The sequence below is a fragment of the Callithrix jacchus genome, chromosome 2 (assembly GCF_049354715.1).
Source record: "Callithrix jacchus isolate 240 chromosome 2, calJac240_pri, whole genome shotgun sequence".
Lineage (NCBI taxonomy): Eukaryota > Metazoa > Chordata > Mammalia > Primates > Cebidae > Callithrix > Callithrix jacchus.
In genome coordinates, this window is record NC_133503.1 from 141311592 (window position 1) to 141339198 (window position 27607).

General features: G+C 43.0%; 2 protein-coding genes across 2 annotated transcripts in view; both read right to left on the reverse strand.

Annotated features, from left to right (window-relative positions):
• PIK3R1 (phosphoinositide-3-kinase regulatory subunit 1) overlaps positions 1-1269 on the reverse strand; it is a 70061-nt gene extending 68792 nt beyond the window's left edge. The window contains exon 1 of the mRNA XM_017969892.4: positions 548-1269. Within this exon, the coding sequence (XP_017825381.1) occupies positions 548-881 (334 nt within the window). The 5' untranslated portion in view covers positions 882-1269. The remainder of the gene's footprint in view (positions 1-547) is intronic.
• On the reverse strand, positions 835-27605 carry LOC144581654 (uncharacterized). Its single transcript, XM_078365987.1, has 4 exons — positions 27551-27605; positions 12717-13811; positions 10306-10347; positions 835-1267 (listed from the first exon to the last, which is right to left on the reverse strand). The coding sequence occupies exons 1-4, from the start codon at positions 27603-27605 to the stop codon at positions 1212-1214; spliced, it is 1248 nt and encodes a 415-aa protein (XP_078222113.1). The 3' UTR covers positions 835-1211.
• Positions 27606-27607: the final 2 nt, after the last annotated feature.

The following is a 27607-nucleotide window of genomic DNA, read 5'->3' on the forward strand; positions in this document are numbered from 1 at the left end:
CCCTCCACTTTCCCAAAATTATTATTAGATATACACAGGTTGAGTATTCCTTATCTGAAATGCTTGGAACCAAAAGTGTTCTAGATTTCATGTTGTTTTGGATTTTGGAATATTTGCATTATACCACTTAACCACTCTTAATTTGAAAATTCTCCAGTGAGAATTTCCTTTGGGTGTCAGAAAGTTTTGGGCTTTTCAGCATTTTAGATTTCATATTTTCAGACTAGGAATACCACCTACAATGCCAATTACAAAAATAAGAAATATAATAGGTATTTAATTCAATGACAATTATAATAGCATTGAAAGATACTTACTAAACAGGTTCTCAGATGCTGTGTCCCTATTCTTACAATTTCCAACCCCACAAACACAAATTTCCAGCTGTGTAATGACTGACCAAGCTTTTATGTACCATACATCAATTTGGGCACAGTTGTCAAGATAACTTCCGCCCGGAACGTAACAACCCAACCCAAACTTAAGACTTTTCCTTAAAAAGAAAAAAAAAAGAGGAGCCATTAAGCAGCCACTTATCAATACTGACCTTGCTGCTCCACATCTGCTTCAGTTTTGGAAGAACCTGGTGCAACAGGAAGAGGACGAGGTGGCCGGGGCTTTGGTGTGGGAGGCGAGATTTTTTTCCTTCCAATATATTCTACGTAAGTTCCTGGAAAGTCCCCCCTTTCCCCTGTGGTTTCGTTATAGCCATTTAACCAGCCAATTTCTTCAGGCCTGGACTCCTGTCCATCAGTGAATCCATGAGCTACTAAAGAACCTTTATTCACAGTCAATATGTCACCCAAGTGCAAGTCAATATCTTCTTCTCTTTCCTTTTTATAATCATACAGCGCTCTGTACTGGTACCCCTCAGCACTCATGTTTGCAAATCTGCTACCATGTAACAGTTGAGCCTGGTTATACAGAGCAGTCTGATTTTACGTTTTTATGAAAAGTGAATTCAAAGAGTGTGTCAGAATTCCTATTATGTGTCCAGCAGAAGACAAAGGACCACTCTCCAAAGGTTTAAGAGGAGAGGTGATTGGCCATACAGCTGTCCATCTGTCCTCCATCAATGGTGTGACTGAAGACAGGGTTCCACTTCCTCTGCGTGCCACAGTCTTCCCACTGGCTTCCTTTTCAGCAACTTGTCAACACTTTGAATCCAGGCTGACTCTCACAGTGAGGCCCAATCCTTTCTGGCACTTTTGTCACACTGTCCATCTGTCATCTAATTGTACCGTGGCACTCCACACATGAGCTTCACCTAGGAATGAAAAAAAACAAGATTTAAGAATGAACAACACACTTTGCCATCTGTATTAACTGGAATTTCTACTTCCATTCAACAAGTACTTAATGGATTTGGCAGACGGACACAGGCCAGTGTGCTAATGCTTGACACAGTATACACAACAAAAATTAGTAAGGCAGTCCCTCCCTTCCAAGAACACTCGGCGGGGGCAGAGGAGAGGAGTGCTGTCATGTGGCAATGTCTCAGAGATAAGACTAGTACACAAAGAGCCACTGCACTAGTATATATCATAAGAGAGGCAGAAACTAAACACCACGGGGTTCAGATGAGGGAGAAACCACACTAACTGCAGGAATCTGAAGACAGAATGGAATGTGTGGTGGGATGCTAGTTACAGAAGTGACTAAGAAAATGTCATATTCTGAGAAGAGCTAGAACAGGCAGTCCAATCTGCCTGAGGCCAAAGAGGGAGCAGCGGGATTTGGGTCAGAGATTTAGGCAGGGGCTGTCGGACATCACGTACACCCGTGCTGACTTTGTGAGTAACTCAGCCCTCAATGTGGAACACTGAAAGAGCTTGGAGAAAAGTGAGCAACAGGACTAGACCTGCACTTGAGGAATATCAAATCTAACCACAGTGTGTGAGAAAGGTGCATTGCAGAGGTCTGGGCAAGAGACTGTGAGGACACAAACCAAGGCGGCAGCAGCAGGTGAGGAAAGGGGAGGAGTGAAATAAACACTCCAGGGAAAGAACATGTGGGATGTGGCAAATGCTTAAATGTGGGGCAAGAATGAGAGGAGCAAAGGGTGCCTGATCCTGCATTAATGACAGTTTGTAACACTATCAGGCAAAGAGAAGCCAGGTGAAAGGGATTCTGGGTACCCCTGTGCAAGTGTGCTAGTGGCTGACTGAAATCCTGGTCTGTGATTCAGAAAAGGAAACACGCCAGAGGTTTGGCAATCAGCCACAATTAGGCAAGGCTGAACTCAATGGAATGGAAGCGCTCACAAGGACAAATTAAAAGTTAAAAAAATAATCTAAGGGCCAAATAGTGAAGTGCAATGTATGTAACTGAGGGAAAGTCAAGGTCTAGAGACAACATCCCAAAAACAAAGAACAAGAGTTCAAGTAGGAAAATGTGATCCCTAAAACTAAATCCTAGAAAGGCATCCAGACAGGAGAGATTGAGTCAAGGCTAAATAAGTTGGAACTTCCCCCATGATAGAATCATGATGCAGATTCCAGTCCAATAATGAGGGCAATAACCACGTCTTAAGGAGTTAAAAAAGTATCAGAGAGGAAGTAGCAATGGTTGCTGCAGATCTCTATAAAGAGCTCAATGGAGGAAATGGGAAACGGAAGTGTTTTTCTTTTTTTTTTTTTTTATCCTTAAACATAGTGGAGGCAAGGGAATTAGAGAGTCACCAAGTCAGAATAGATGGCTGAGAACAGCATGCACACATATACACTTTGTACTCCCGGCACTTCTCAATGTTATCTTTATTATAAAGAGTAAAAGCCACCCAAAGGTTTCAGTTAAGCGGGCTGCACAATAAAGCAATAAAAAACAACAGCCACACCATTACAGTGGGCCGTATCAAAGAGAGCTTTTATAAGTCTTAAAGAGTGGAACACTTTGGAAGTTTAATATTATAGGCACTCTTCAGTGGAGGCATCTTAAAAAAGCAAAATCTAATCACAGATTAATTGTTATGTTGGCATTCAGAAGTGTAAAGTATTCAACTTTACATGGTTAAAGCCTCTTAGCTGTAATACAATAACACACTTAGGAGAGTTACATATTAAAAGAAGCAAAAACAAACACTGGAAGTCTTTGTGGAGCAAGAATATTAATTGGAGATAGTACTTGACTTTGCCTTTCAGTTGTCTGAGAAAAAAACTAGAGCAACCAGTGGAGTGTATCAGAAAATAAGCTATATTATTTGTTTGAAAAAAGCTTTTCCTTGTGAAAGATCCAGAATCAAATTAAATATTCACTGCATAAATTCACATGAAAATGTAGAACTAGCAAATCTCATTTTTATTTAGTACTAATGTACTCTGTACAAAAGAGACACAGACCTCTAAAGAACACGAACATTTACATATCCCTAAATGCTTAGAAACCAGGCAATATGCCTAAGAATAATTTAATTCTTCCAAATCTGCCTCGAAATTTTTGTTAGCTTTTCCTGGCAATGTATGTCTTTAAGGGGGGGAAAAATCCTCAACCAGTAGGCTGGGTAGATCTTTGTGCCAGCTGCTTCCCCGCACTTCCTCTATTCCAGCCACCCAGTGGGCCAGTTTGGTGGGATTCTTAATAGAATGGGAAGTATAAATGAACAAACTCTCACCCATCTCTAATCCCCCAGGAACCGTCAAACAAGCCCCTGCTCACAGCTTACCTCTGAAGCTGTTCCTTGCCAGGGGGCTCTGTATTAACTAAAGGCTCCAGGTCTTGTCAAGGTTTTACAAACCTAAGAGCTGTGCTTGAGTCTGCCTGAAGCTAAATTTGTGCAAAGGGAAAAAGAAACCTGAGGAACATGATGACTTTTTAGAGGTAGACACTAGAAAGGCAATCCCTGTCAGAAGTGACTGAGAACTAAAGGTCTCTACAAATTCTCTCTCCCTTGGCCCCTGTAAGAAGAACCTAACTTTGTGTTTAAGAAGAACACTGTGCAGAACTCTGGGTCCTCATCTGATCAAAAAAGAACCACAAATCTTCTCTGACTCTAGGATGGTAAATAGAACACATCACTCCTGTCTTCTGAGACCTCAAAGCAAGGCCAGGGAGATGGATACAAATAGGGCATCCATCCATCGATGCAGACATGAGTTCAAGGCCAGCCAATTAGTCAGTGCCAATTAAGTGGTCTAGGAGCAATGTTGTAAAAAAAGGAGAGGAGGGCAGACAAGTCATTGGGGTGGGGACTGGATCGCATGGTGATAAGGTGTAGAGAGGCCTTAGCTAGACAGAGAAGGCAGGCACCCCTTTTTGTACATTGTACACTTTCTCCTGGCTGCCATGTCCATTTTGATGTCTGTCATTCTGGCGGATTAAATGGGTTAACACATATAAAGCTCTGGATAAGTATTGGGTGATGATCATAATAATTGAGTCTGTATACATATATCTACAAATTAGTATTACATGATGATATGATGATGCTGACAACAGATAGATGGATAGGTAGATAACGATATAAAACAGGTACTGTCAGTAGTCTCACTTAACATAGGACAGAGAGTTGGTATCTCGGCCATAATACTCAGCAATTGTGAAGAGGTGCTAGAATTCAGATCCAGGCAGTCTAGCTCCCTAAGTCCCATTTTTAACATCTCTAGCATCTACTGCCCAAGCCCAACTTGCTTTGGTGTCAATGATGCAGATTTCTGGTCTGCACAAGCTGACTGCTCCAATTAATTTTGACTGTCTGCCTCTTTACCTCTCTCAGACAGAGGTTTTGCCTATAGTGTATGTGGCTCTTTCACACTACCTGCACACACAAAAAAGCTATTTTAACTCGGCAGCAGTTCCATCAAGTCCAAAACCCAGCATCTCAGCCATGCAAATTTTCTTCCAAAGAGACTTCATTAAAAAGTGTCCTTGCCAAAGAAGTCCATAAACTAGTGAATAAAAGAATACTGGGCACACCACTTCTGGAAGGCTGCCCACTTCTGGAATCCTGCCTATTTCCACTCTATGAGCTTAGCTTCTGCCCCTGTATCCCTCTTAGCACCTCTGCCTCCTGCCACTATCCTAGGCCCCTCCACTGAACAATTTCCAACAACTCAGCCCCTCCTTGGGGGGATATCACACTGCCACAAGGACTGTCACATCTAGAGAACTGGCACGTTCTCTTTTCTCTCATCCTCAAATTCTTCCCGGGACCACAGAAGACCCAGCAGCCTGAGGTATTTGGCAATACTTGTGTAATCCCCCAGCTCCGAGATCGATCTGGAGCCTCAGCTATCCAGATCAACAGGCTATAGCCTCAGATTCACGCACTTATACCTCCATTCTCTTTCGCTACATATACCTGCCCACTGAACTATTTTTACCCAGTTCAGACATGATTATTCACATAGCAAACGTTTTTTTATATGTGGAAAACATAATCTACAATGTTATATTTTCAAATAACCAAGGCAGTTTTGTGATATAGGCTCCAAGCCAGTGCATGCATGTAAGTTATTGTAACAAATAAACTAACGTATCCTTATACATCATAGGTAACAGTTAAAAATTTTGTTTATGGGATTTTATCTTTCAATCCTTCTAATGAATGCCAGTAATCCCATTAATCAGAAGCATACTTAACAATTCTCTTTCTATTCCCCAAAATAAAATTGTTTCTGATGTTTGACAAACAGCAATCCACAGATACTTAATGTAAAACTGCTTTAAAGTAGATTCTCTGTGTAACCCTCTAACCTATAGGCATTTTGGCAAAGAGCCAACCAAAAAAGCCCTCTGACTTTGTTGAGTTACTACTTCCCCCTTTAGAAATGACAAGAATTTGGAAAACTTGATGGACAGGAAGGATAAAGGATATTTTAAAATCACATTCATCAAGAATATACTCAAGTCATGTGATTCTCTCTTGCAATGAAAATTAGAAGTTTGGCATTGGATGGCAGCACAAAATGGGTCTTCGACCAAGATAGATGGGTATGGAAGGGTTCCTGGACCCACAGCCCATCTTTCTACATATCATCTTTTTTCACTTCAGTGTGCTAGCTCAGAGTCTAGGTCAAGCTCCTCATCTAAATTCACAGTCTTTTAAAAAATCATTAAAAATGTTTTACCTTCCACATCATGGTATCCCTGAAATCATGAAAATCAAGCTAAACAAAATTAAAATATCTTAGTGTCTTAGTCTGTTTTGTGTTGTTACAATGGAATCCCTGAGACTAGCTAGTTTATAAACAACAGAAATATATTTGGTTCCGGAGGCTGGAAAGTCCAAGGGCACGGCACTGGCATCCAGTGAGGGCCTTCATCCTATGTCCTCTTGCAAGGACAAGACAGCAAGAGGGAACCAACCTCCAGTTTATAACAAGCCCACTCCCAAGATAACTAACCACTCTTGCCATAATATCATTAATCCATTCATGAGGGCACAGCCTATTAGGTCCTGCCTCCCAACACCATTCCATGAGGGATTATGTATTCCAACATGTAAACTTTGGGGGACACATTCAACCCACAGCACCGAGTAAACATAATAAATTGCCTTCAATTTGAAATGATGAACTAAGGGTGAATTTTATGGTATGTAGATTTTATGTCAATTAAAATAAAATGAAAATAATGGGCTCAGATTAACCCTAAAATCATAGACATCAAATTCATGTAAAAACCAACCAACCAAATAGAATGTGTTGCATGCTGCCATGCTCAAGGCTGGATGTGTGAGGCAGCAAATAGGGTGTATAGGCTGGAATTCTTGCCTACAAGCCCTTTTGGTGTTGTATTTGTGGGGCGAGGGAAAGAAGAGCAGGCAGCACAAGCCCAGGTAATACAACAAGGAGACAGGGCTCTTCAAAAAGCAGCCATCATGGTGGGAAGGCACTTGCAGGAGACAGAGAGGAATGACCCTGGCCCGGGTTACGGCAATGCTTAGGCACGCAGTTGTCATTATAAGGAGGCTGGGAGAAAAGGTGGTGTAGCTTCTGGGACCTGAGGAACAGATGGTATCACCCAGAAAAGGCCATGAGGCTGACCATTCCAGTTCTCTGCATCATTACAATGAAGAGGACATGAGGGGACAGCCATGGAATGAGAGGACTGAAGGGGATGATTTTAAGTCTCTCTTCTTTTCAAAACAAAGATGCTATTCTGTAAACTTCTTGGCAAGGTTAGTATGAACACTGAGCTTCAGATTTAAGCAGCTGCCCCAATCAGCACCTAAATATGTAACCTCAGGAAAGTTACTTAAGCTTCTCTGAGGCACAGTTTTATCATCTGTGACAGATATAAGTAACCCTACACCTCACAGGGTCATTATGAGGATTAACAAAATGACATATATAAAGCACTTAGCTCCATACTTGATAGGAGCTTAGAATAATTAACACCAACATAGTACTTTGTGCCAGGCAGTTCTCAGAGTTGTACATACATTACAACTACTCTAAGTACAGCTATTATCCCCATTTTATAGATGAGAAAAGAAGCAGATAAAAGTTACATACTTTGCCTAAAGTTACATAGCTAGTAAATTGCAACTATGCCATTACTATTATTACTATTAGTACTGAATGTCACTTACTGCCATTTATACAATTCAGATTGATAAGAGGAACACACTTTTGCGAGAAATTTTCTTCTGCACTGCCTCTTAACTCTGCAACCAATTCTAAGTGAATCCTGAATCTAGCTAAAACAAAACTCCCTGCTGTCTTAAACCGTTTCTGGAGTAAATAGACAGATAAAGGCTGAATGTGGACTTTGCTCATGTGGTTCTCTCCTTACCTGAGTTAGAGGACGGCTCTACAGAGGTCAGGACAAAGGAGGCCTGGGAGGGGCCCAGGGATGTTTCTATGTGTGTATGCATCCCCAGGATTTAGAGCTAAGTAGTTGTGTCCTCATGGGACAGCCCTTGATGCTGGGGCAAAACCCCAGGCTGGGACACTGGGACATCCAGGGAGGAAGTCAACAGGCAAGTAATGACCAGCCCAGAAGTCTTGGCTTTACTAACTCACTACACCCACTGGTGGAGTCTCCTCATACTTGAGCCAGACTCCTGTGACTTCAGTCACAGTGCTCTCTTGGATGGTCATTAACCTGACAACTATTTTGACTACAGGTGCCTGTAGGTATGTATTTGATTTACTTTAAGGAAAATAATGCTAGCAGAATAAAATCTCCAAACATGTTTCTACAGTAGACTTTTTTCCAGTAGTGCTATACTACAACCACTCTAGCCTTCCAAATAAACACCTAACAAACCAAACAGACAAGTTTATAATTATACAGTCTATTTTTTCAGCTCATTTGGCTTAATGTACATGAAATGGTTTTTAATTGCCACTCTTTTAAGCAAGTAACTCGATAAGAGTATTGGCAGAATCATGGCAAGTAATCACATTAGGGTGTACATAAAGGAGGCATGGGAAAAATGCAGTCAATGATATGAATACTTTAAAAATTAATTACAACCTAGATTTTTGATAAAAACCTGTGACATAATTTATATTCTGCTTTCTAAAGTAAAAACCAACCATATAATCCCTTCCATTGATAACTAACTTTCTAGTCTTCCAGAGCTTCATTAAAATGCTTCATTCTCTTGCCTTCACTTGCAAACCCTGTGCCCTGCCAAAGGGAGAGAGCTAGAAGAGCCCATATGAAACATACAATACACTTCTGTATGAGCACTTCTCACTTTTTCTGCATTGTGTATGCCTTGAAAGTGAGAGAATTCTAAAACCCAACGCAAACATTATCTCAACTGGCTATATATTCTACTTGAGCGTAAAAATTCATTTTTTTCAGCCTGCTCATTCACCATCTCTTTATTCAATAAAACACGCATTTTGCAAATCACAACATGCAAACACAATAAAAGCTGCACTATAATTGTTCCTATTTTAATGACCCTGTGAACCATCTTTCAGAGTGAATGCCTTTTTACAATACTCCCCGGAATGACCTAAGAGAAAAAAGGAAATTTCAATCAACATATCAACCTAAAAATTACATGACATTCAGTACCAAAACAGAGATAAAGACCAATGGAACAGAACAGAGGCCTCAGAGGCAACACAACACATCTACAACCATCTGATCTTTGACAAACCTGACAAAAACAAGCAATGGGGAAAGAAGTCCCTGTTCAATAAATGGTATTGGAAAAACTGGCTAGCCATGTGCAGAAAGCAGAAACTGGACCCTTTCCTGACACCTTACACTAAAATTAACTCCAGATGAATTAAAGACTTAAACATAAGACCTGGCACCATAAAAACCCTAGAAGAAAATCTAAGCAAAACCATTCAGGACATAGGAGTAGGCAAGGACTTCATGACCAAAACACCAAAAGCATTGGCAACAAAAGCCAAAATAGACAAATGGGACCTAATGAAACTCCACAGCTTCTGCACGGCAAAAGAAACAGTCACTAGAGTGAATCGGCAACCAACAGAACGGGAAAAAATTTTTGCTGTTTACCCATCTGACAAAGGGCTGATATCCAGAATTTACAAAGAACTCAAACAGATTTACAGGAAAAAAACAAACAAGCCCATTCAAAAATGGGCAAAGGATATGAACAGACACTTTACAAAAGAAGACATACATGAGGCCAACAAACATATGAAAAAATGCTCATCATCACTGGTCATCAGAGAGATGCAAATCAAAACCACATTGAGATACCATCTCACGCCAGTTAGAATGGCGATCATTAAAAAATCTGGAGACAACAGATGCTGGAGAGGATGTGGAGAAAAAGGAACACTTTTACACTGTTGGTGGGAGTGAACATTAGTTCAACCACTGTGGAAGACAGTGTGGCGATTCCTCAAGGCCTTAGAAATAGAAATTCCATTTGACCCAGCAATCCCATTACTGGGTATATATCCAAAGGACTATAAATCGTTCTACTATAAGGATACATGCACAAGAATGTTCATTGCAGCACTGTTTACAATAGCAAAGACCTGGAACCAACCCAAATGCCCATCGATGATAGACTGGATTGGGAAAATGTGGCACATATACACCATGGAATATTATGCAGCAATCAAAAAGGATGAGTTCATGTCATTTGTAGGGACATGGATGAATCTGGAGAACATCATTCTCAGCAAACTGACTCAAGAACAGAAAATCAAACACTGCATGTTCTCACTCATAGGTGGGTGTTGAACAGTGAGAACACATGGACACAGGGAGGGGAGCATCACACACTCGGGTCTGTTAGAGGGAAATAGGGAGGGACAGCGGCCGGGCGGTGGGGAACTGGGGAGGGATAGCCTGGGGAGAAATGCCCAATATAGGTGATGGGGAGGAAGGCAGCAAATCACACTGCCATGTGTGTACCTCTGCAACAATCCTGCATGTTCTTCACATGTACCACAAAACCTAAAATGCAATTTAAAAAAATTACATGACATTCATGGAAAAATTTAAAGAAATGTACTTTTAACAGAACAAAATTTGGGTTAGACTAGGTTTGCATTTATAATTCAAAGTCCTTCATAAGCAAGTCACCATCATCACTGTCAATAATCAAAATGTTTTTCTGTAACTTACTGTTCCACTTCTGTTTCCCAAAACCCACTCTATTCTGTGAGGATTTCCTGCGCTTAACACATTTAAACTCAAGAAATCGCTAAAGAAAAACATATTTAATAAATGGGAAATAAAATGCTTTTTATGCTGACTATATAGCATCATGGATATGAAGAGACTCACTTATATTATCACTCTTTAAAAGCAGATAAAACAGCAGACAGCAGTGTGTACACTGCAGAGTTCTGTTATGCAACTCAGAACAGGTCCCAAGTCAAGAAGAAAGTTAAACGCAAATGCAGGTAACACTGCAAGCCAGTATCAGGTACACTAAACTTTCTTCCTATCATAAAAACTTATACACTTCTATAAAAAAAGTAGTATGACCCTTAGTACCTACCTGCATATAAAAGCTTAAGCGGCAAGGACTGGCATTACCCAGCAGTTCTGCAAGGCAGGGAGCCTCCTCCACTGGACTTTTCAACTCAAACCTAACTCTGAACCAAGATTTCTTCCCAACTTCAGTAGTGCGCGCACGCGCGCACACACACACACACACATTACTCTTATTTATAATGGTGAAAAACACTTGCTTCCCAAAGTTTAAGCAACTTTTGCACCTAGGAAAACGTATCTGCTTGCTTCTAGACGATTTTTCAAGAACAGTGTAATCTGTCAAAAAGTTCAAGCTAATAAGTTGCTTTTTCTTCCTTTTTCAATGTTAAAAGATACTCTGGCCTTCCCCTGTGCAGAAGTCACCAAATTCCTAGTGATTCAAACCGTGAAAATCTATTACTCTAATAGCCTGCTTCAGAAATGAACCTGTCTGCCTACTCTAACCCTTCCTAGCTAACGTCTAACCATCTTTAAGGTTGCCAAAACGTAACACAACTAATGAAGTATTAAAATATAACCACATCAAGCTTTGACCAATAAGCCCTGTGAATATCCCGCCTGATTACTAAAACTTGAGCCTCATCACACCGAAATGACAATTTTATGTTGCATTCAAAACCCGGAACTGCTTTATCCATTCGTACTTAGCACTGGCTGACAAAGAGGAAAAGAACAGAAAAAAAAACCCCTCAAACCATGAAACCCCCAAATAAAGAGCAGACTCACACTGGGACACCAACAGCGCTGCAGCTCAAGTGATTAACGGTGGAAGTGAGACCTGTCCGATATTAATAGCTCCCTGGGAAACAGAAGAATTCCCCCAAATCCAGTTGACACACATTCTGCATTCAACATTTAACAGCCATTCTGCGCACACCCTTGCATGTCAGGCTTCAATTCTGGTTACCAAAGTATGTTTCTGCACAGGGGTGCCTGGCCAGGGCTTTTCTGTTCTCTTTGTCTCGTGATGTGAGGGGCAGTTTCTGCGCTTGGGAAGTGAGTGTTAGAGCTGTGGTTTCCAGAGAATTGCCCACGGCATTTTAGCTCCGGCTTCAACGCTGCTTGGCTTTCCCCAGCCGGCTCCATATTGCTAGGCAGGTCCCTCCCGTCTCGCCTCACGTTCCAAAAAGCTGGATTTCCAGGCGGTTCCAAGAGCCCACTAAATATGCCTCCAACAACCTGCCCAAGCTTGGCTGGCACTGGACGCCGAGTTAGCGCCCCAGCGACCAACCGCCCCGAGGCGCACTTCCCCCACCCCGGAAGAGGAGGGCGGCAAACTTCGGCAGGGGGGGTGAGGGGACGAGCTCCGGGAACCAACGCCGCCTCGCCCGCCCCGGGGAAGGGCCGGGACAGAGACCCTGGCTGCAGCCGGAGGGCTGCGGGGAAGAGAGCGCTCCTTCCCGCTACGCCAAGGCAGCGGCCGGGGCGCTCTCGCCCGGTGAGGGGCCTCGGAAAACTGCAGCAAGGCGACAGCGGGGACCCTGGGAAGTGTGCGCTGACGGAGGGTCGGGGGAAGCCCGAGCTCGCCGGCAACTACGGGGGCGAACGCGACCGTCGGCGTGCGGGACCGGCTCGCAGGAGGAAGGAGGAAACGGAGCCAGGATGGCCGGGACCTCGCAGGACGCCGGCCGCGCGCGGGGGAGTGCTGCCTGGCGGCCGGGTGATGCCCGCGGCGGGGAGGGCTGGTGGCCGGCCCGCTTCTCCCCGGCAGGGCTCTGCAGAAGCTGAAGCGGCTGCCGGTGACAGGAAGAGAGCCGGCAGCCGTGCAAGCAAGCACCGCCTCCCCCGCCCGAGCACACACACCCGGGGCCGCCACCGCCTACCTCCCCCGCCCGCCGGCTTCCTTCCTCTGCCGGCCCGCGCTGCAGCGACGGCCTCCTGCCCGCTCGGCTCCAACGCGCCTCCAACCCGGCTGCGACCCGCGGGCCGTGCCCGATCCGTGCTCGCCGTCTCCGACCGCTGGCCTGCCGCTCTCGCCGCGGCCACCGCTTCCTCCAACTCAGCTCCAGCTGCTCGCGACTCCTCTTCGCGAGCCGGCAGCTCCCGAGCCCAGCGCCGGCCCCGCCTCCGGCCCGGCCCCGCGCGTCCCGCCCCCGAGCTCACACCAACCAGCGCCTGCGGCCCCGCCCCTTTCCGCCCGCGGCTCTGCCCCTTTCCGCCCGCACCGCTCCGGCCTCGGAGCCGGCGGCCGGCGGTGGGGGAGTAAGCTCCGGCCTGGCGGACCCTTCCTGCCGCCGCCCTCGCCTTCCGCCCCCAGCCGCGGGGATGCCCCGGGCGGCAGTGCGGCGCGCTGCCTCCCCTGTGGCGTGCTCTGGCTCTGCGCGTCCCGGGCCGGCCCGGCGGCTGGGCGTCTCCCAGCGCAGAGGCGCAGGGGCTCGGGGAGGTCGAAGACAAGTTCAGACCTCCCTGGAGGCTGGCTGCGTCTCTAATCCGAGTGCCTTGCAGCCAACCCAGGCTTTTTCGAGCCCCTAGCGCCCTGGCTGAGTGGCTGGGGTGGGGAGGACTCGGATTCCAGAACTCGTCGACGCTGGGAGGCCCTGCGATGCCTGGTCTCGCCAGCACAGCCTCCCGAGTGGGCGGAAAACCCGCGCCACCGCGCCTGGCGCTCCGGGGTGAAGGAGGGGTGAAAAGGTGAACCGGAGGGACTGGCGCCCGCAGCCTGCCGCTGGCTGACTCCGGGACCTGGCAGCGCCGCCTCCGGGAGCCAGAGCGGGCCCGCGAGAAGGGAAGCGAGTTTTCTGCGGGCGTACGCTGGCTGATGCCTTCCAGTCCTGAGTGACAGAGCAAATGGAGGGCACTCAGGCAGACCACCAGCCCCTCGGCGTTGGTGGGGTCGGGTGGGGGAAGCTCAGGTGAATTACATTGTCTCTTAAAGGTGTCAGTTTTCAAATGCAGATTCTTCAAGTAATAATAATTTCCTAAGTTGCTCCAGAAAAATTGGATGTTGGTTCAAACCTTCCACTGATTGTAAGATGGAATGCCAGCACCCCGTGCTCCGCTCTTTCACTTGAAAACGTGAGAATCTGCTTTCTAAAAGTCTTTCCAGATTCTACTTTCTGCAGCTTGAAGACCTGCACCCGCCTACCCTACTTGTCCTAAAGCCCTTTTATAGCTCCCTCCCAATTTCCTTGCAAGAAAACTCTTTTTAAAAACAAACACACAAAACCCTAAGCCCTTGGCTTCTGTAAAACTTTGAATTTGGTGGTTTTTTCCTGTGGTAGTTGGAAGTAAAGGGAAGAACGTCCTGAAATTCATCGCCTATGCTTAAAAAATATCATTTCTAAAGGTGACTCGCCTTCTAACAAGAAAGTAAGCTCCACTTTAGACTATTCAGGCACTGGTGTTTCTATTGTTCCAAGACGTCTTTTTAAGAGGCGACACAAAAACGGGCAGCTACCCATATCATGTTTAAGAGTACCCTTAATTCAAAAATAAATATGAAATTTACCAAGGTACCTCCTTCACACCTGTGTGAAATGAAGGACCTCATGCATGCTTTGTCTGTACATGGAATGTCTCTTGCCTTGTAGTAGAATTACTTTCATCCAATCCAGTAAGCTGAGATGAAACTGCTGTGACCTTCACAGTATTTCCTTTAGGTTCCGCTCTGAGCAAAATGACAGTGAAAACCTTACCAGTTATATCCTCCTTTTGGAGATAGCTGGAAAGAGTCTTATGCACTATTACAGTGGGGTTCTGTTTACCCCAAAACCTAAAAACAATAAAATTCCCAAATGCACCTCCTCATTTAAACACAGGCTTTACTATTTATTTCCAGCATACGTTGCATTTTTTTTAATTATATTTGAACACATAAGTCTTAAGAGTGTCCCAAAGGAAGAAAATAAGGTTCTCTTTTCATATACTGAATAAATTGAGTATTTGTTTTAAACTGATGATATTTCCCTTCCATATCACTATTATTAGCATTTTTATTTTCACTTTCAATTGATTTCTGTGAAACAAAAGCAAAGGCAACAAAACAGCAGTGTTCAAACTTTTTAAACATAATCTTTTTATTTCATAAAATCTAGTCTAGAATCCCAAAATACGACTGCTCTAAGGTACGAAGTCATGTAACAAGGCCAAGAGGCCCATTGCCCCACCGCCCTTCCTTTCTTCTGTCTAGAACCTCACGGTCCTTGGACTAGAAACATCTCCTGAGAATTTGTTGGAAATTCAAATTGTCCTCACTGAATCAGGAATGCTGAGGGTGGAGCCCAGCAATCTGTGTTTTAATAAGCTCTCCAAGTGATCTGATGCATGTTATGGTTTCAGAACGGTTGCTCTAGGGCTTCTGGAAACACTGACTGAAAACCTATTCAATAAAATGCTTGCATAAGTACCCAAACACCACGGTTCAGTCAGTAATAGCCAAACTTGGTTGGCAGGTAGTGACACCAGCAAGGAGCTCAAAATAGCAGAAGATACACAATTTGCAACAAAAGGGGTGATACAGGGATGTCACATACAAGGCATAAGGGTGAAGGTCGTTTGGAAGTCAGATATAGGAAGTCAAGGACACCTCCCCCCTCCCCAATATCAAGAAAGACTTTGGCCACAAGCTGAGAAAGAATCCTCCCCAAAGTATGGTAGGAAACTCTCATTTGGCATCATCATTCCATCTACATCAATACTGTGAGTGCTAGAATTAGCTTTCATTAGACTTGAAATCTAAGAATGTATCTTAGGGTTCAGGCAGGGCACAGTGGCTCATGTCTGTAGTCCCGGCACTTTGGGAGGCTGAAGTGGGCAGATCACCTGAGGTCGGGAGTTCGAGACCAGCCTCGCCAGTGAAACCTCATCTCTATGAAAAAAAAATATATACAAAAATTAGCTGGGCACAGCGATCACATCTATAATCCCAGCTACTCAGGAGGCTGAGGCAGGAGAATTGCTTGAACCTGGAAGGCAGAGGTTGTAGTGAGCCAAGATCACACCACTGCACTCTAGCCTGGGCAACAGAACCAGATTCCATTTCAAAAAAATAAAAAGAATGTATCTTAGGGTGGGTTCAAAACCAACGTGAAATACATACAAATGGCTTAGACCTTTGCCTCTCAAGTGAGGCCCATAGACCAGCAGTTTTGGCACCATGTAAGAGTTTGTTGGAAAGGCAGAAGCCCCACCCTATTCCAGGCATACTTAATCACAATCTGCATTTTAACAACATTCTCAGGTGATTCCTATGCAAGTTAAATGTTGAGAAATTCTATCTCAGACAGGGATTCTCAATTTTCTCAACACATTGCAAATACCTGAAGAGCTTATAAAAGTCTCAATACTTGGTCTGCACCCCAGGTGGATTATATCAAAATCTCCGGGGTGAAATGCAGGCATTAGTAACTTTTAAAGCTCTTCATATTATTCTAATGTGAAGCCAGGTTTTAGGAACCACTGCCTTGGAGACGTCACTTAAGAAAGGTGCCATTAGAAAAGCCCTCTGGGTAGAGTAGAGTACAAATGCCTGGTCTTAAAGGGGACAGCTGATACTAGAATTTAGTTGATTGTTACCACAGAGAAATGTGAGCCCAGATTTTCCAATTTTCCTAGAGAAGCTGAAAATCCAGATTCTTCTGGGCAATTTTCCAATTATTGAATGCTGGTGATGAATTCAACATTTTTTGAAATATGGGTTAGGCCACATTCGTGTGATTTTTTTTTTTGAAATGTGAGTTAGGTTCATGGGAATTTATGATGCTGTACATCATAAAAGAAAGTGGGCTGAAAAAAATAGTCCCCCAAGAAGAGTACTGGCTTGTTGAAATGTCAGCCTGATGATCTAAAGACTCAAGTGTTTCAAATGTTCTGTTCTCTAACAGAACCGAACACTAGGCATTCAACAACTAGGAAGTGGTAATAGGTGAGATATTAATGCTTGCAACCCTGGGGAAAACATTATGGTCTGCTGTGCAATATTTTTCTTTTTTCTGCCTGCTAACTGATGTGTTGGGGGTGGGAGAGTGGAACCAATCTTTGCATTACTTAGTTTAAAATCTGCATCTGCAGCTATCGTGAGTTACCCAGGTTAAATACATATCAAGAGAAATACGAGGCTGGGTGCGGTGGCTCATGCCTGTAATCCCAGCCCTTTGGGAGGCCAAAGCAGGCAGACCACGAGATCAGGAGTTCGAGACCAGCCTGGCCAATATGGTGAAATCCTGTCTCTACTAAAAATACACAAAAATTAGCTGGGCATGGTGGCATGCACCTGTAGTCCCAGCTACTCAGGAGGCTGAGGCAGAAGAATTGCTTGAACCTCAGCAGGGGCGGAGGTTGCAGTGAGCCAGATTGTGACACAAAGAAAAAAGAGAAACATGAAAAAAAATTATTGACCATTATGGTTTGGCTGTGTCCCCACCCAAATCTCATCTTGAGTTGTAGCTTCTATAATTCTTTCATGTTGTGAGACAAGTCTAGTGGGAGATAATGAATCATGAGGACAGTTTCCCCCATACTGTTCTCGTGGTAGTAAGTCTCACAAGATCTGATGGTTTTACCAGGGGTTTCCCCTTTCTCTTGGCTCTCATTCCCTCTTTGCCTGCCACCATGTAAGACGTGGCTTTTGTCTTCTGCCATGATTGTGAGGCCTTCCAAGCCACATGAAACTATAAGTCCATTAAACATCTTTTCATTTATAAATTACCCAGTCTCAGGTATGTCTTTATCAGCAGCATGAAAACAAACTCATGCAGTAAATTATTACAGCAGCAGTGGGGTGCTGCTGTAAAGGTATCTGAAAATGTGGAAGTGACTTTGAAACTGGGTGTCAGGCAGAGGTTGGAATAGTTTGGAGGGCTCAGAGGAAGACAGGAAAATGTAGGAAAGTTTGGAACTTCCTCAAGACTTGTGAATGGCTTTGATAAAATGCTGATAGTGATATTAACAATAAGGTCCAGGCTGAGGTAGTCTCAGATGGAGATGAGGAACTTGGGGACTTGGGAACTAGAGTAAAGGTGACTATTGCTAAGTTTTAGCAAAGAGGCTGGTGGCATTCTTGCCCTGCCTTAGAGATTTGTGGAACTTCTAAATTGAGGGAGATGATTTAGGGTATCTGGCAGAAGAAATTTCTAACCAGCAAAGCATTCAAGAGATGACTTGGGTGCTACTAAAAGCATTCAGTTTTAAAAGGGAAACACAGCATAAAAGTTCAGAAAATTTGCAACTTGACATGATAGAAAAGAAAAACCCATTTTCAGAGAAGAAATTCAAGCCAACTGCAGAAATTTGCATAAGTAACAAGGAGCCAAATGTTAATCAATAAGATGATGGGGAAAATGTCTCTAGGGCCTGCTGGAGACCTTTGTCCCAGCTGCTCCAACTGTGGCTAAAAGGGGCCAAGGTACAGCTTGGGCTGTGGCCTCAGAAGGTGCAAGCCCCAAGCCATGGAAACTTCCACATGGTTGGGACTGCGGGTGCCCAGAAGTCAAGAATTGAAGTTTGGGAACCTCTGCCCAGATTTCAGAGGATGTATGGACACGCTTGGATGTTGAGGCAGAAGTTTGCTGCAGGGGTGGGGCCCTCATGGAGAACCTCTGCTAAGGGAGTGCACAAGGGAAATGTGTGGGGTTGGAGCCCCCACACAGAGTTCCTTCTGGGGTACCACCTAATGGAGCTGTGAGAAGAGGGCCACCATCCTGCAGACCCCAGAATGGTAGATCCACCAACAGCTTGCACCGTGCATCTGGAAAAGCCACAGATGCTCAATGCCAGCCTGTGAAAGCAGCCAGGAGGGAAGCTGTACCCCGCAAAGCCAATGAGGGTAGAGCTACCCAAGACCATGGGAACCTATCTTTTGCATCAGCATGAGGTGCATGAGACATGAAGTGAGACATGGAGTCAAAGGAGATCATTTTGGAGTTTTAAGAATTGACTACCCTGCTGGATTTCAGACTTATATGGGGCCTTTAGCCCCTTTGTTTTGACCAATTTCTCCCATATGGAATGGGTGTATTCATTCAATGCCTGTACTTCCATTGTAATCTAGAAAGTAACTAGCTTGCTTTTAATTTTACAGGCTTATAGGCAGAAAGGACTTACTTTCCCTCAGGTGAGTCTTTGGACTATGGACTTCTTAGTTAATGTTGAAATGAGTTAAGACTTTGGAGGACTTTTGGGAAGGCACTATTGGTGCTGAAATGTGAGGACATAAGATTTAGGAAGGGCCATGGGTGGAATGTTATGGTTTGGCTGTGTCCCCACCCAAATCTCATCTTGAATTGTAGCTCCCATAATTCCCATGTGTTGTGGGAGGGACCCAGTGAGAGATAATTGCATCATGGGGTGGTTTCCCTTATACTGTTCTCATGGTAGTAAATAAGTCTCACAAGATTCAATGGCTTTATAAGGGGTTTTCCCTTTTGCTTGGCTCTCATTCTCCCTTTGCCTGCTGTTGGGGTCCGGCACATCTGCCAGGGGGCTACCGACCTGCGGGAGTCCCCGAGACCACCAACATAGATGTCTTGCTCAACCTGAGGGAGAGAGTGCGTGGAAGTGAAAGAAAATAGTAAAGCGGAGTCTGGAGGGCCACATGCGCTATGCCCATGCAGCAATTTTATTTTTGCAATATGTTCCATTATATACTTTTCTGAAGTTAATGTTGTTTACTCCAGATCAATATACTTACGTTTCAGTAAGCAAGTTATGCCCACTAAGTTACACCCAGTAAGTAAGTTAAGCCCAGTAAGTCAGTTACACCCAGCAAGTAAGTTATGCCCAGTAAGTACTTAACAATTGTAAGCAAGTTGCAGTTATACCCCATAAGTTATGGTAAGTAAGTTACAGTTACGCCCAGTAAGTTATGGTAAGTAAGTTACAGTTACACCCAGTAAGTTACGGTAAGTAAGTTACCAAGTGTAAATACTTAAGTTAATATTTTACAATCAAGGTAACAAGGGTCCAAAATGAACACAATCAAGCAATAAACCATAAAGAGCCGAAAGTGGACACAATGCCTCCCAAGTTCTCATATTCATAAAGTAATGTCTGTTAATTATTTTCAATAGCATAGTCCCTCTCTCGGTTCCTGCTTTCCCTCAGCTCGACTCCCCCAACCGGGGATCTGTGTCTGGGCTCAAGCTCACCATATGGCAAGGCCCATTTCCTAGGGGCCTCACATGGGAGCAATCCCCACAGATCCCTCAGCCTGCCGCCATGTAAGATGTACCTTTTACTTTCTGCCATTATTGTGAGGCATCCCCAGCCACATGGAATTGTAAGTCCATTAAACCTCTTTTTCATTATAAATTACCCAGTCTGAGCTACATTTTTATCAGCAGCATGAAAATAGACTAATATACTACCAGAGTAAGAATTTAGAAGACCAGCAGTACTATAATGCCCATTCTATTGTTTCTGTGCTTGTACAAGCTGTTATTGATGTTGAAGCATTAGAAGGAGTGGGAACTTTAATGGATCCCAGAGAGCAAGATCATAATCACCTACTCAGAGGTCTGTGATCATAATATATGCTTTTGAGATTCTTCTCTTTTAGCTCTTCAGTCCTCATACTTCAGGGTATGAAAGACTCTGAAAATAAGTCAACCAGTATAAATGAGCCACCTAAGTGATACTTTCAGTTCAATTTTGCTCGGTGTTTGATCACAAAATCACCTGCAAAAAAAACCTCACTTTAGAAAAATTAAAATACAATAATTTCAGTTGAGTTGATAAAATATGAAACATAGAAACAGATTTTTGTGCAGTTATTTTCTTGAAAGCAAGATTGAATTTTTATTTTTATATAACTCCAGCAGCTAACAGACTTCCTGGTACATCATGGGCCCTCAGTAAGGGAGAAAAGTCTGAAGGGTAAAAGGAAAGTTGACAGCAGTTTTTTGTATTTGTGGCAGTTGAAGCATCAGAATGCAAGTGCTGTCTAGATTATCCTTCTGAGGGTCTGGTAAATGAGAGCCACATTTCAGAATAGATCAACAGGACCACACATTATGCCAATTTGCAAGTGGTGCTAAAACATCTGTGAGGGCCAGGCACAGTGGCTCATGCCTGAAATCCCAGCATTTTGGGAGGCCGAGGCGGGAGGATCACAAGGTCAAGAGATTGAGACCATCCTGGCCAACATGGTGAAACTCCATCTCTACTAAAAATGCAAAAATTAGTTAGGTGTTGTGGCACGCACCTGTAATCCCATCTACTAGGGAGGCTGAGACAGGAGAATTGCTTGAACCTGGGAGGTGGAGGTTGCAGTGAGTGGAGATTGTGCCACTGCACTCCTGCCTGTGTGACAGCGAGACTTCATTCCCCCGCCCCCGAAAAAAACTATGAGCATGAAACAACTAGAAAGCCATATGCAAGACAAAATGAATCTTGACCCTTATATCCTACCATATAAAAAAATAATCAAAAATCGATCATAGACCTAAATTTAAGAGCTAACACAATACTTCAAAAAATGAAAAAAAAAATGGTTTGGAAAATATTTCTAAAATATCAGGACTGAAAAAGCTTGAACTATAAAAGAAAAGAAAAGAAAGAAAAGAAAAGAAAAGAAATCAGTGAATTGGCCATTTAAATTGAAAATTTTGATCTTCAAATGACATTGTCATGACAATGAAAAGCCCTATCTTAGGAGAAAATATTTTCAAAAATGCATATGCAACAAGGAACTTGTGTTTTAGAAACTCTTATAAGTAAAAGATTTGAACAATACTTTACCAAAGAAGATATATGGGGCTGGGTGCAGTGGCTCACACCTGTAATCCCAGCACTTTGGGAACAGAAGGTGGGTGAAGTGCTCAAGCCTAGGAGGTTAAGACCAGCCTGGGCAATATGGCAAAACCCTGTTCCTACAAAAAATACAACAATTAGCCAGGACTGGTGGCATGTGCCTGTGGTCCCCCGCTACTTAGGAGCCTGAGGTAAGAGGATCGCTTGACCGTGGGAGGCAGAGGCTACAGTGAGCTGAGATCTTGCCACTGCACTCCAGTGCCGGGGGAACAAAACAAAGCAAATAATCAAAAACAGTGTCTCAAGCCTGTAATCCTAGAGATTTGGGAGGCAGAAGCTGGAGGATTGCTTGAGGCCAGAAGTTCAATACCAGCCTAGGCAACATAGCAAGATCCTGTCTCTCCAAAAAATTTTAAAAATTAGCTGAGTGTGGTGGTATGCACCTGTAGTCCCAGCTACTTGGGAGGCTGAGGTGGGAGGATTGCTTCAGCCCAGGAGTTCAAGACTGCAGTGAGCTAGGATTCAGCCACTGCACACCAACATAAGCCACAGACTGAGACCCTGTCTCTGAAAAAAAAAAAAAAAAGATATGTGGATGGCAACCAAGTTCATGTATAGAAGCTCAACATCTTCAGTCATTAGAGAAATGCAAATTAAACTTTTAATGAGAGGGGAATCAAAGAGATACTTGCAAACCAAAGTTTACAGCAGCAGTATTCATAATAGACAAAAGCTGGAAACAACCCGTGTTTATTAACATATGAATGGATAAACAAAGTATGGTGTATACACACGAAGGAATATCATTCAGCCATAGAAAAGGAAGAAAGTTGTTACACATGCTACAACATGGGTAAACTTTCAAAACATTGTGCTAAATGAAGTGAATCAGTCATAAAAGGAGAGCTATTGTCTGACTCCTCTTACATGAAATATGTAGAATAGATGAATTCACAGAGACAGAAAATAGAGATTATGGGTTTGGGTGAGTGGGAATGGGAACTTACTGCTTAATGGGTACAGTTTCTGTTTGAGACAGTGAACAATTTGGAATAGATAGTGGTGATGTTTGAACAGCATTGTGAATGTAATTAATACCACTACATTGTACACTTAAAATGGTTAAGATAGCAAATTTTATCTTATATATTTTACCTCAATGAAAATTTTAAAAGTTACTAAAGGCCAAGCATATTTAAAGGGAATGTATTAGCCCATTTTCACACTGCTATAAAAATAATACCAGAGACTGGGTAATTTAGGAAGGGAAGAGGTTTAATTGACTCACAGTTTCCACATGTCTGGGGAGGCCTCACCCTAGGAAACTCAGAATCATGGTGGAAAATGAAGGAGAAGCTAGGCACATCTTCGAAAGGCAGTGGGGGGTGGGGGGAGAGAGAGAGCGCGAGAGCGAGTGCACACAAATGAAGGGGAAGTGCCACGCTTTTAAACCATCAGATCTAGTGAAAACTCTTTCACTATCATGAGAACAGCATGGGGGAAAATGGCTTCATGAACCAATCCCCTCCCACCAAAAACTCTTTCACTATCATGAGAACAGCATGGGGGAAAATGGCTTCATGAACCAATCCCCTCCCACCAGGTCCCTCCCTCAGCATTCGGGTATTACAATTTGAGATAAGATTTGGGTAGGGGATACAGAGCCATACCACATTAGGTCCATTAATTTGTATTCTCTACCACCCAATAAATACTTGTTGAATTAAAAAAAAAAAAACGCAATGAGATATGACCACCACATACCCATTAGAATGGCTAAAACTACAAAGGTTGATAATACCAAGTGTTGACAAGGATATGGAACAAGTGCAACTTTATAACTCCGGTGATGGCAATGTAAAATAATATAATCAAGAAAACAGCTTGGCCATTTATTTAAAAGTTAAACATACATCCACTGTAAGATCCAGCAATTCTTATTCTGTGTATTTGCCCAAGAAAAATTAAAACATGTGTCCATACAAAATTTTGTGGATGAATATTCATGGGAGTTTTATTTTTAGTAGCCCCAAGCTGTAAATAACCCAAATGTCCATTATCAAGGGAAAGAATAAACAAATTATGGTATTCTCATACAATGGAATACTACTTGGCAAGAAAAAACCCAAACTACTTTTTTTTCTTGCAGAGGTAGCAGAGGTTTTATTTCGGACCAAAAAAAAAAAAAAGCAACTGAATTATTTTGTGGCTGGAGGCATGGGCAAGAGAGGCACTCCAGGCAGTAAACTGCCCCCCTCCCCTGACCCCTTGGGTGGACTGAGGGTTAAGGCTGAGCCTCAGGTGTGTCTCCTGTTCCCTGTGCTCCTTACACAGTGGTCTTTCTCATAGGCTCTGGGGCAGCTGCAGGAGGGGTAGGCTGGGAGGGGCTGCCTTGGCTGCACTTGAGCAGGACATCAGAGGACTCTGCACCAGCTTCCCATCACAGATCTCTATCTTCTTCACAACCATGGCCCTGAAAACCCCAAACTATTGATACACACAACATGGATGAATATTAAAATTATGATGTTAATACAAAGAAGTAAGACAAGGTAAACAGTATACATACAGTTTGGTTTTATTTTTATAAAATTCTAGAAAATCGAAACTAATCTGTAACAGAAAGCAGTCCAGTGGATTTCTGCCACCTTGCTGGGATGAGGCAGGAGTGGAGAGATGGTTGAATTATAAAGGGCACCCAGAGGCTTTTGGGGGTGAAGGCTATAGTTTCCTGATCATTGGTATATGTAAAAACTCGTTAAACTGTACACTTTAAATATGTGTAGTTTATTATATATCAATTATATCTTAATAAAGTCATACGAAAAATAGAAAAGTAGAAGGATCTTCTTCATGGTGTTCTAATTTCATCAAGTCAGAAAAGTATTAGGAAATACTGATTTTGTTAAATACAATGAGAATTTTCTAGTATCTGCCAGAAAGTTGTAATAAGAAATATTCAAATCTATAAGATTTGTCTCGTGACTGATGCTGCCTTTCGTATGATGCTCTTGTCCAGTGCACAGCCTGTACCTGCACACATAGCAGCCTGCAATCATGTTCACAGAACCCCCTTCCCAATACTAGGAAAACCTGGAGGCAGAACTTATTCATTGAGAAGTGTTTTTAATGAGCATAGATTCAGAATAAATGGTGGTGGGGAGTCTTGAGGGATATTTCATCCTGGCTTTGGAAAACCTTATGGAATTGTCTCAGTCACCCAATGGAGTCCATCTTCCTAGTGAGCATAGTGTTTCATCCCCATCCCAGAAACCTTCTCCCCTGGACTGCCTAATAAACATGAACTCACTCTTCCTCTCTGGCTTCCTTTTGGGTAGGTTCTACATAGCCACTCCATTTGATTAAAACTGTATTACAACGCTTACAGTACACTTAGCATTCAGCTTCTTCAGTTAACATCATATTCCAGTCCCACCTTTTAGAGACTAAAAGTTAATCACTGTGTTCAGATTTGGGAGATACCAGATTTTCTCCACCATTTAAAGATTTTGTCAGTCTGATTCATCATGTGTTCATTGCTGTATTAATTTCTTTCTCAGAAGATTACTTTTTCCAAAGTTTTGGAGCCACCTTTCTCCAACAAAAGCAACTCCCTTAGATCCATAAGAAATGCGTTAGATGAACTAAAGATGCAATTCTGAAACATTCTACTATGCATATTTGAAAATGAGGTTGCATTTGAAAAGTGACAAGGAGCATAAACATGATTAAGAGCAAGCTAATGAATTATATTTCTTAGAGATTCGACTAATAGGAAATTTAGCCCTTGGTTGACTATATTCCACACCCAAGCCTTGAGCACTGGCTTAAATTATCAGGATGCTGTTACAGCTGTCTGGGTGAAAGGATTTGCCTGAGTATGTTCATGTTGGCACTGCCAGCATAAAAATTAAGGGCAAAGTCATACTGATAGATAATGAGCCCTTTATCAAGGAAACTGTGTTGGACAATCTCACTGCTCAGAAATAATTTTTCAAAAGAAACCCCAGCCTTTGTTGCCTCCACTGGAGGGGACCCAGAGCTGTCAGTGCTCCAACAGAACCTGGCCCCTAGCATTCAGACGAGCTCAGAATAAAGGAGACACATTTCCATCATCCTCCCCAGTCTAGCTCCTGTCATATAGACTTTTCTCTGGTTCCTGCTGAGCTGTGTCCAAAGAAAACACTTTAGATCAGGCAACACTGTATCCTGACAATACTGATTTTTTTTAAAAGGGTTAGAATTTTTCACTGAAACACTTAAACTAGTTGCTGGTAGATGTGTCACAACGTTAACAAGGATTTCCTTTCTGTTGTTATAAACAGAAAGGAACAACTTTGTATTTGGAAGAATGACTTTGGAAGGAATGACTACGGATAATTTTGGATGTTTTATAAGTTATTAGATTATTTAACCACTAATGTATTTGAAAAAGATAGTTTATGTTTTCTGTTTTAAGAAGGGAACCATACTTACAATGATTTTTGTATTAAATTTTTTATGTTTAAAGAGGGCTTTTACTGGTTGGGTGTGGTGGTTCATGCCTGTAATCTCAGCACTTTGGGAGGCTGAGATGGGTGGATTGCTTGAGCTCAGAAGCTCGATACCAGCCTGAGCAATATGGTGAAACCCCATCTCTACCAAAACTACAAAAAATTAGCTAGGCATGCTGGGATGTGCCTAAGGTTCCAGCTACTTGGGAGGCTGAGGTGGGAGGATAGCTTGAGCCTAGGAGGCGGAGGTTGCATGGAGCCAAGATGGCATCTCTGCACTCCAGCCTGGTTAACAGAGTGAAACCCCATATAAAAAAAAAAAAAAAAAAAAAAGATGGCTTTTACATGAATTGTTTTATTTGACGCACCAACCCTGGGTTATAAGCAGAGCATGTATCATCATTTTCATTCTGTAGATGAAGAAATAGACTTGGGAACACTCCGTGATTTGGCCTAGGTCCCATAGATGGTAAGCAACAGAACCAAATCTCCTCTTGGGTCTTCTGACTCTTGGAGAGCAGCACGTGCTACCTCACTCTGATGATTCTTCCATTTGGGTTTATGTGCTCCTTCTTCTACATCCGTGTTATGTCACTTCTAGGCAGGTTTCAGTTTAACTTCTGTAATTATTCACTGATCTGTCATTACCACAAACGGAGGAGAAATTTTGAAAGGGAAAGGCTTTGGGATCATTGTCACAGAGTTTCAGACCTCTGGGATCACCTAATCTCTACTTGACAAATATTGAACTATAGAATTGGCAAGTGCTGCATACATCTAGTTTAACTCTGTTTTTCAGATAAGAAAGTCAAGACCCAGGGAAGCTTGATAATTATCTCTATGATACAAAGTTAGTTAATGCTTCAAATCACACAGCTAGTGACCAAACCATGATAAGAACCTAAGTCTAAATCCAGGTCCATGGTATACTCTGTAGTCCCAGCTACTTGGGAGACTGAGGCAGGAGGATGGCTTGAGGCTAGGAGTTCAAGGCTGCAGTGAGGTATGATTGTACCATTGTACTCCAGCCTAACAGAGTGAGACTCTGTCTCTGAAAAAAATATATAGTAATATAATAGATAAATCCAGGCCTCATTTTTCTAGCCCATGGCCTCATTGTTATCATTCCAGTTTAGCTAATGCTGGGGAAATCCTTGCCAAATATAACAGGCACCACTGACTTATTGAAGAAAAGATTTATGACTTGTATACCTGATTACAGGACTGTCAACAACGCCCTTGAAAAGATTAATAATCTTGTACAAAATTTCGGCACCGCACCACGTGAAAAACAGGAGGAACCAGGCAGGTTGATGATGCAATTGAAGGCAAAACTCACTTAAACCTGAAATGCTATAAAATACTCTACCGTATAATTTTACCACACAACTGTGGAAGAGGAATTGGTAATGACTGCTCTTTTTTCAGTAACGATTTGGAGGGAAGAGAGAATATACGTCTGTTCCGAAGCCCTTTACCTGTCAGGGAATGTTTTTCACACACCCTCATTTCCACTACCATCACCACCTCCATTC

Excerpts from the sequence above, each read along its gene's own strand:
- LOC144581654 (XM_078365987.1), bottom strand. The coding sequence starts at position 27,605 with ATGGAGGTGGTGATGGTAGTGGAAATGAGGGTGTGTGAAAAACATTCC. Across the intron at positions 10,348-12,716 it reads GAAGCCGGCGGGCGGGGGAG|GTTTTGTGGTACATGTGAAG; the intron begins GTAGGCGGTGGC and ends ATTGCATTTTAG. Across the intron at positions 1,268-10,305 it reads CATGCAGGATTGTTGCAGAG|GTGAAGCTCATGTGTGGAGT; the intron begins GTACACACATGG and ends TTTCATTCCTAG.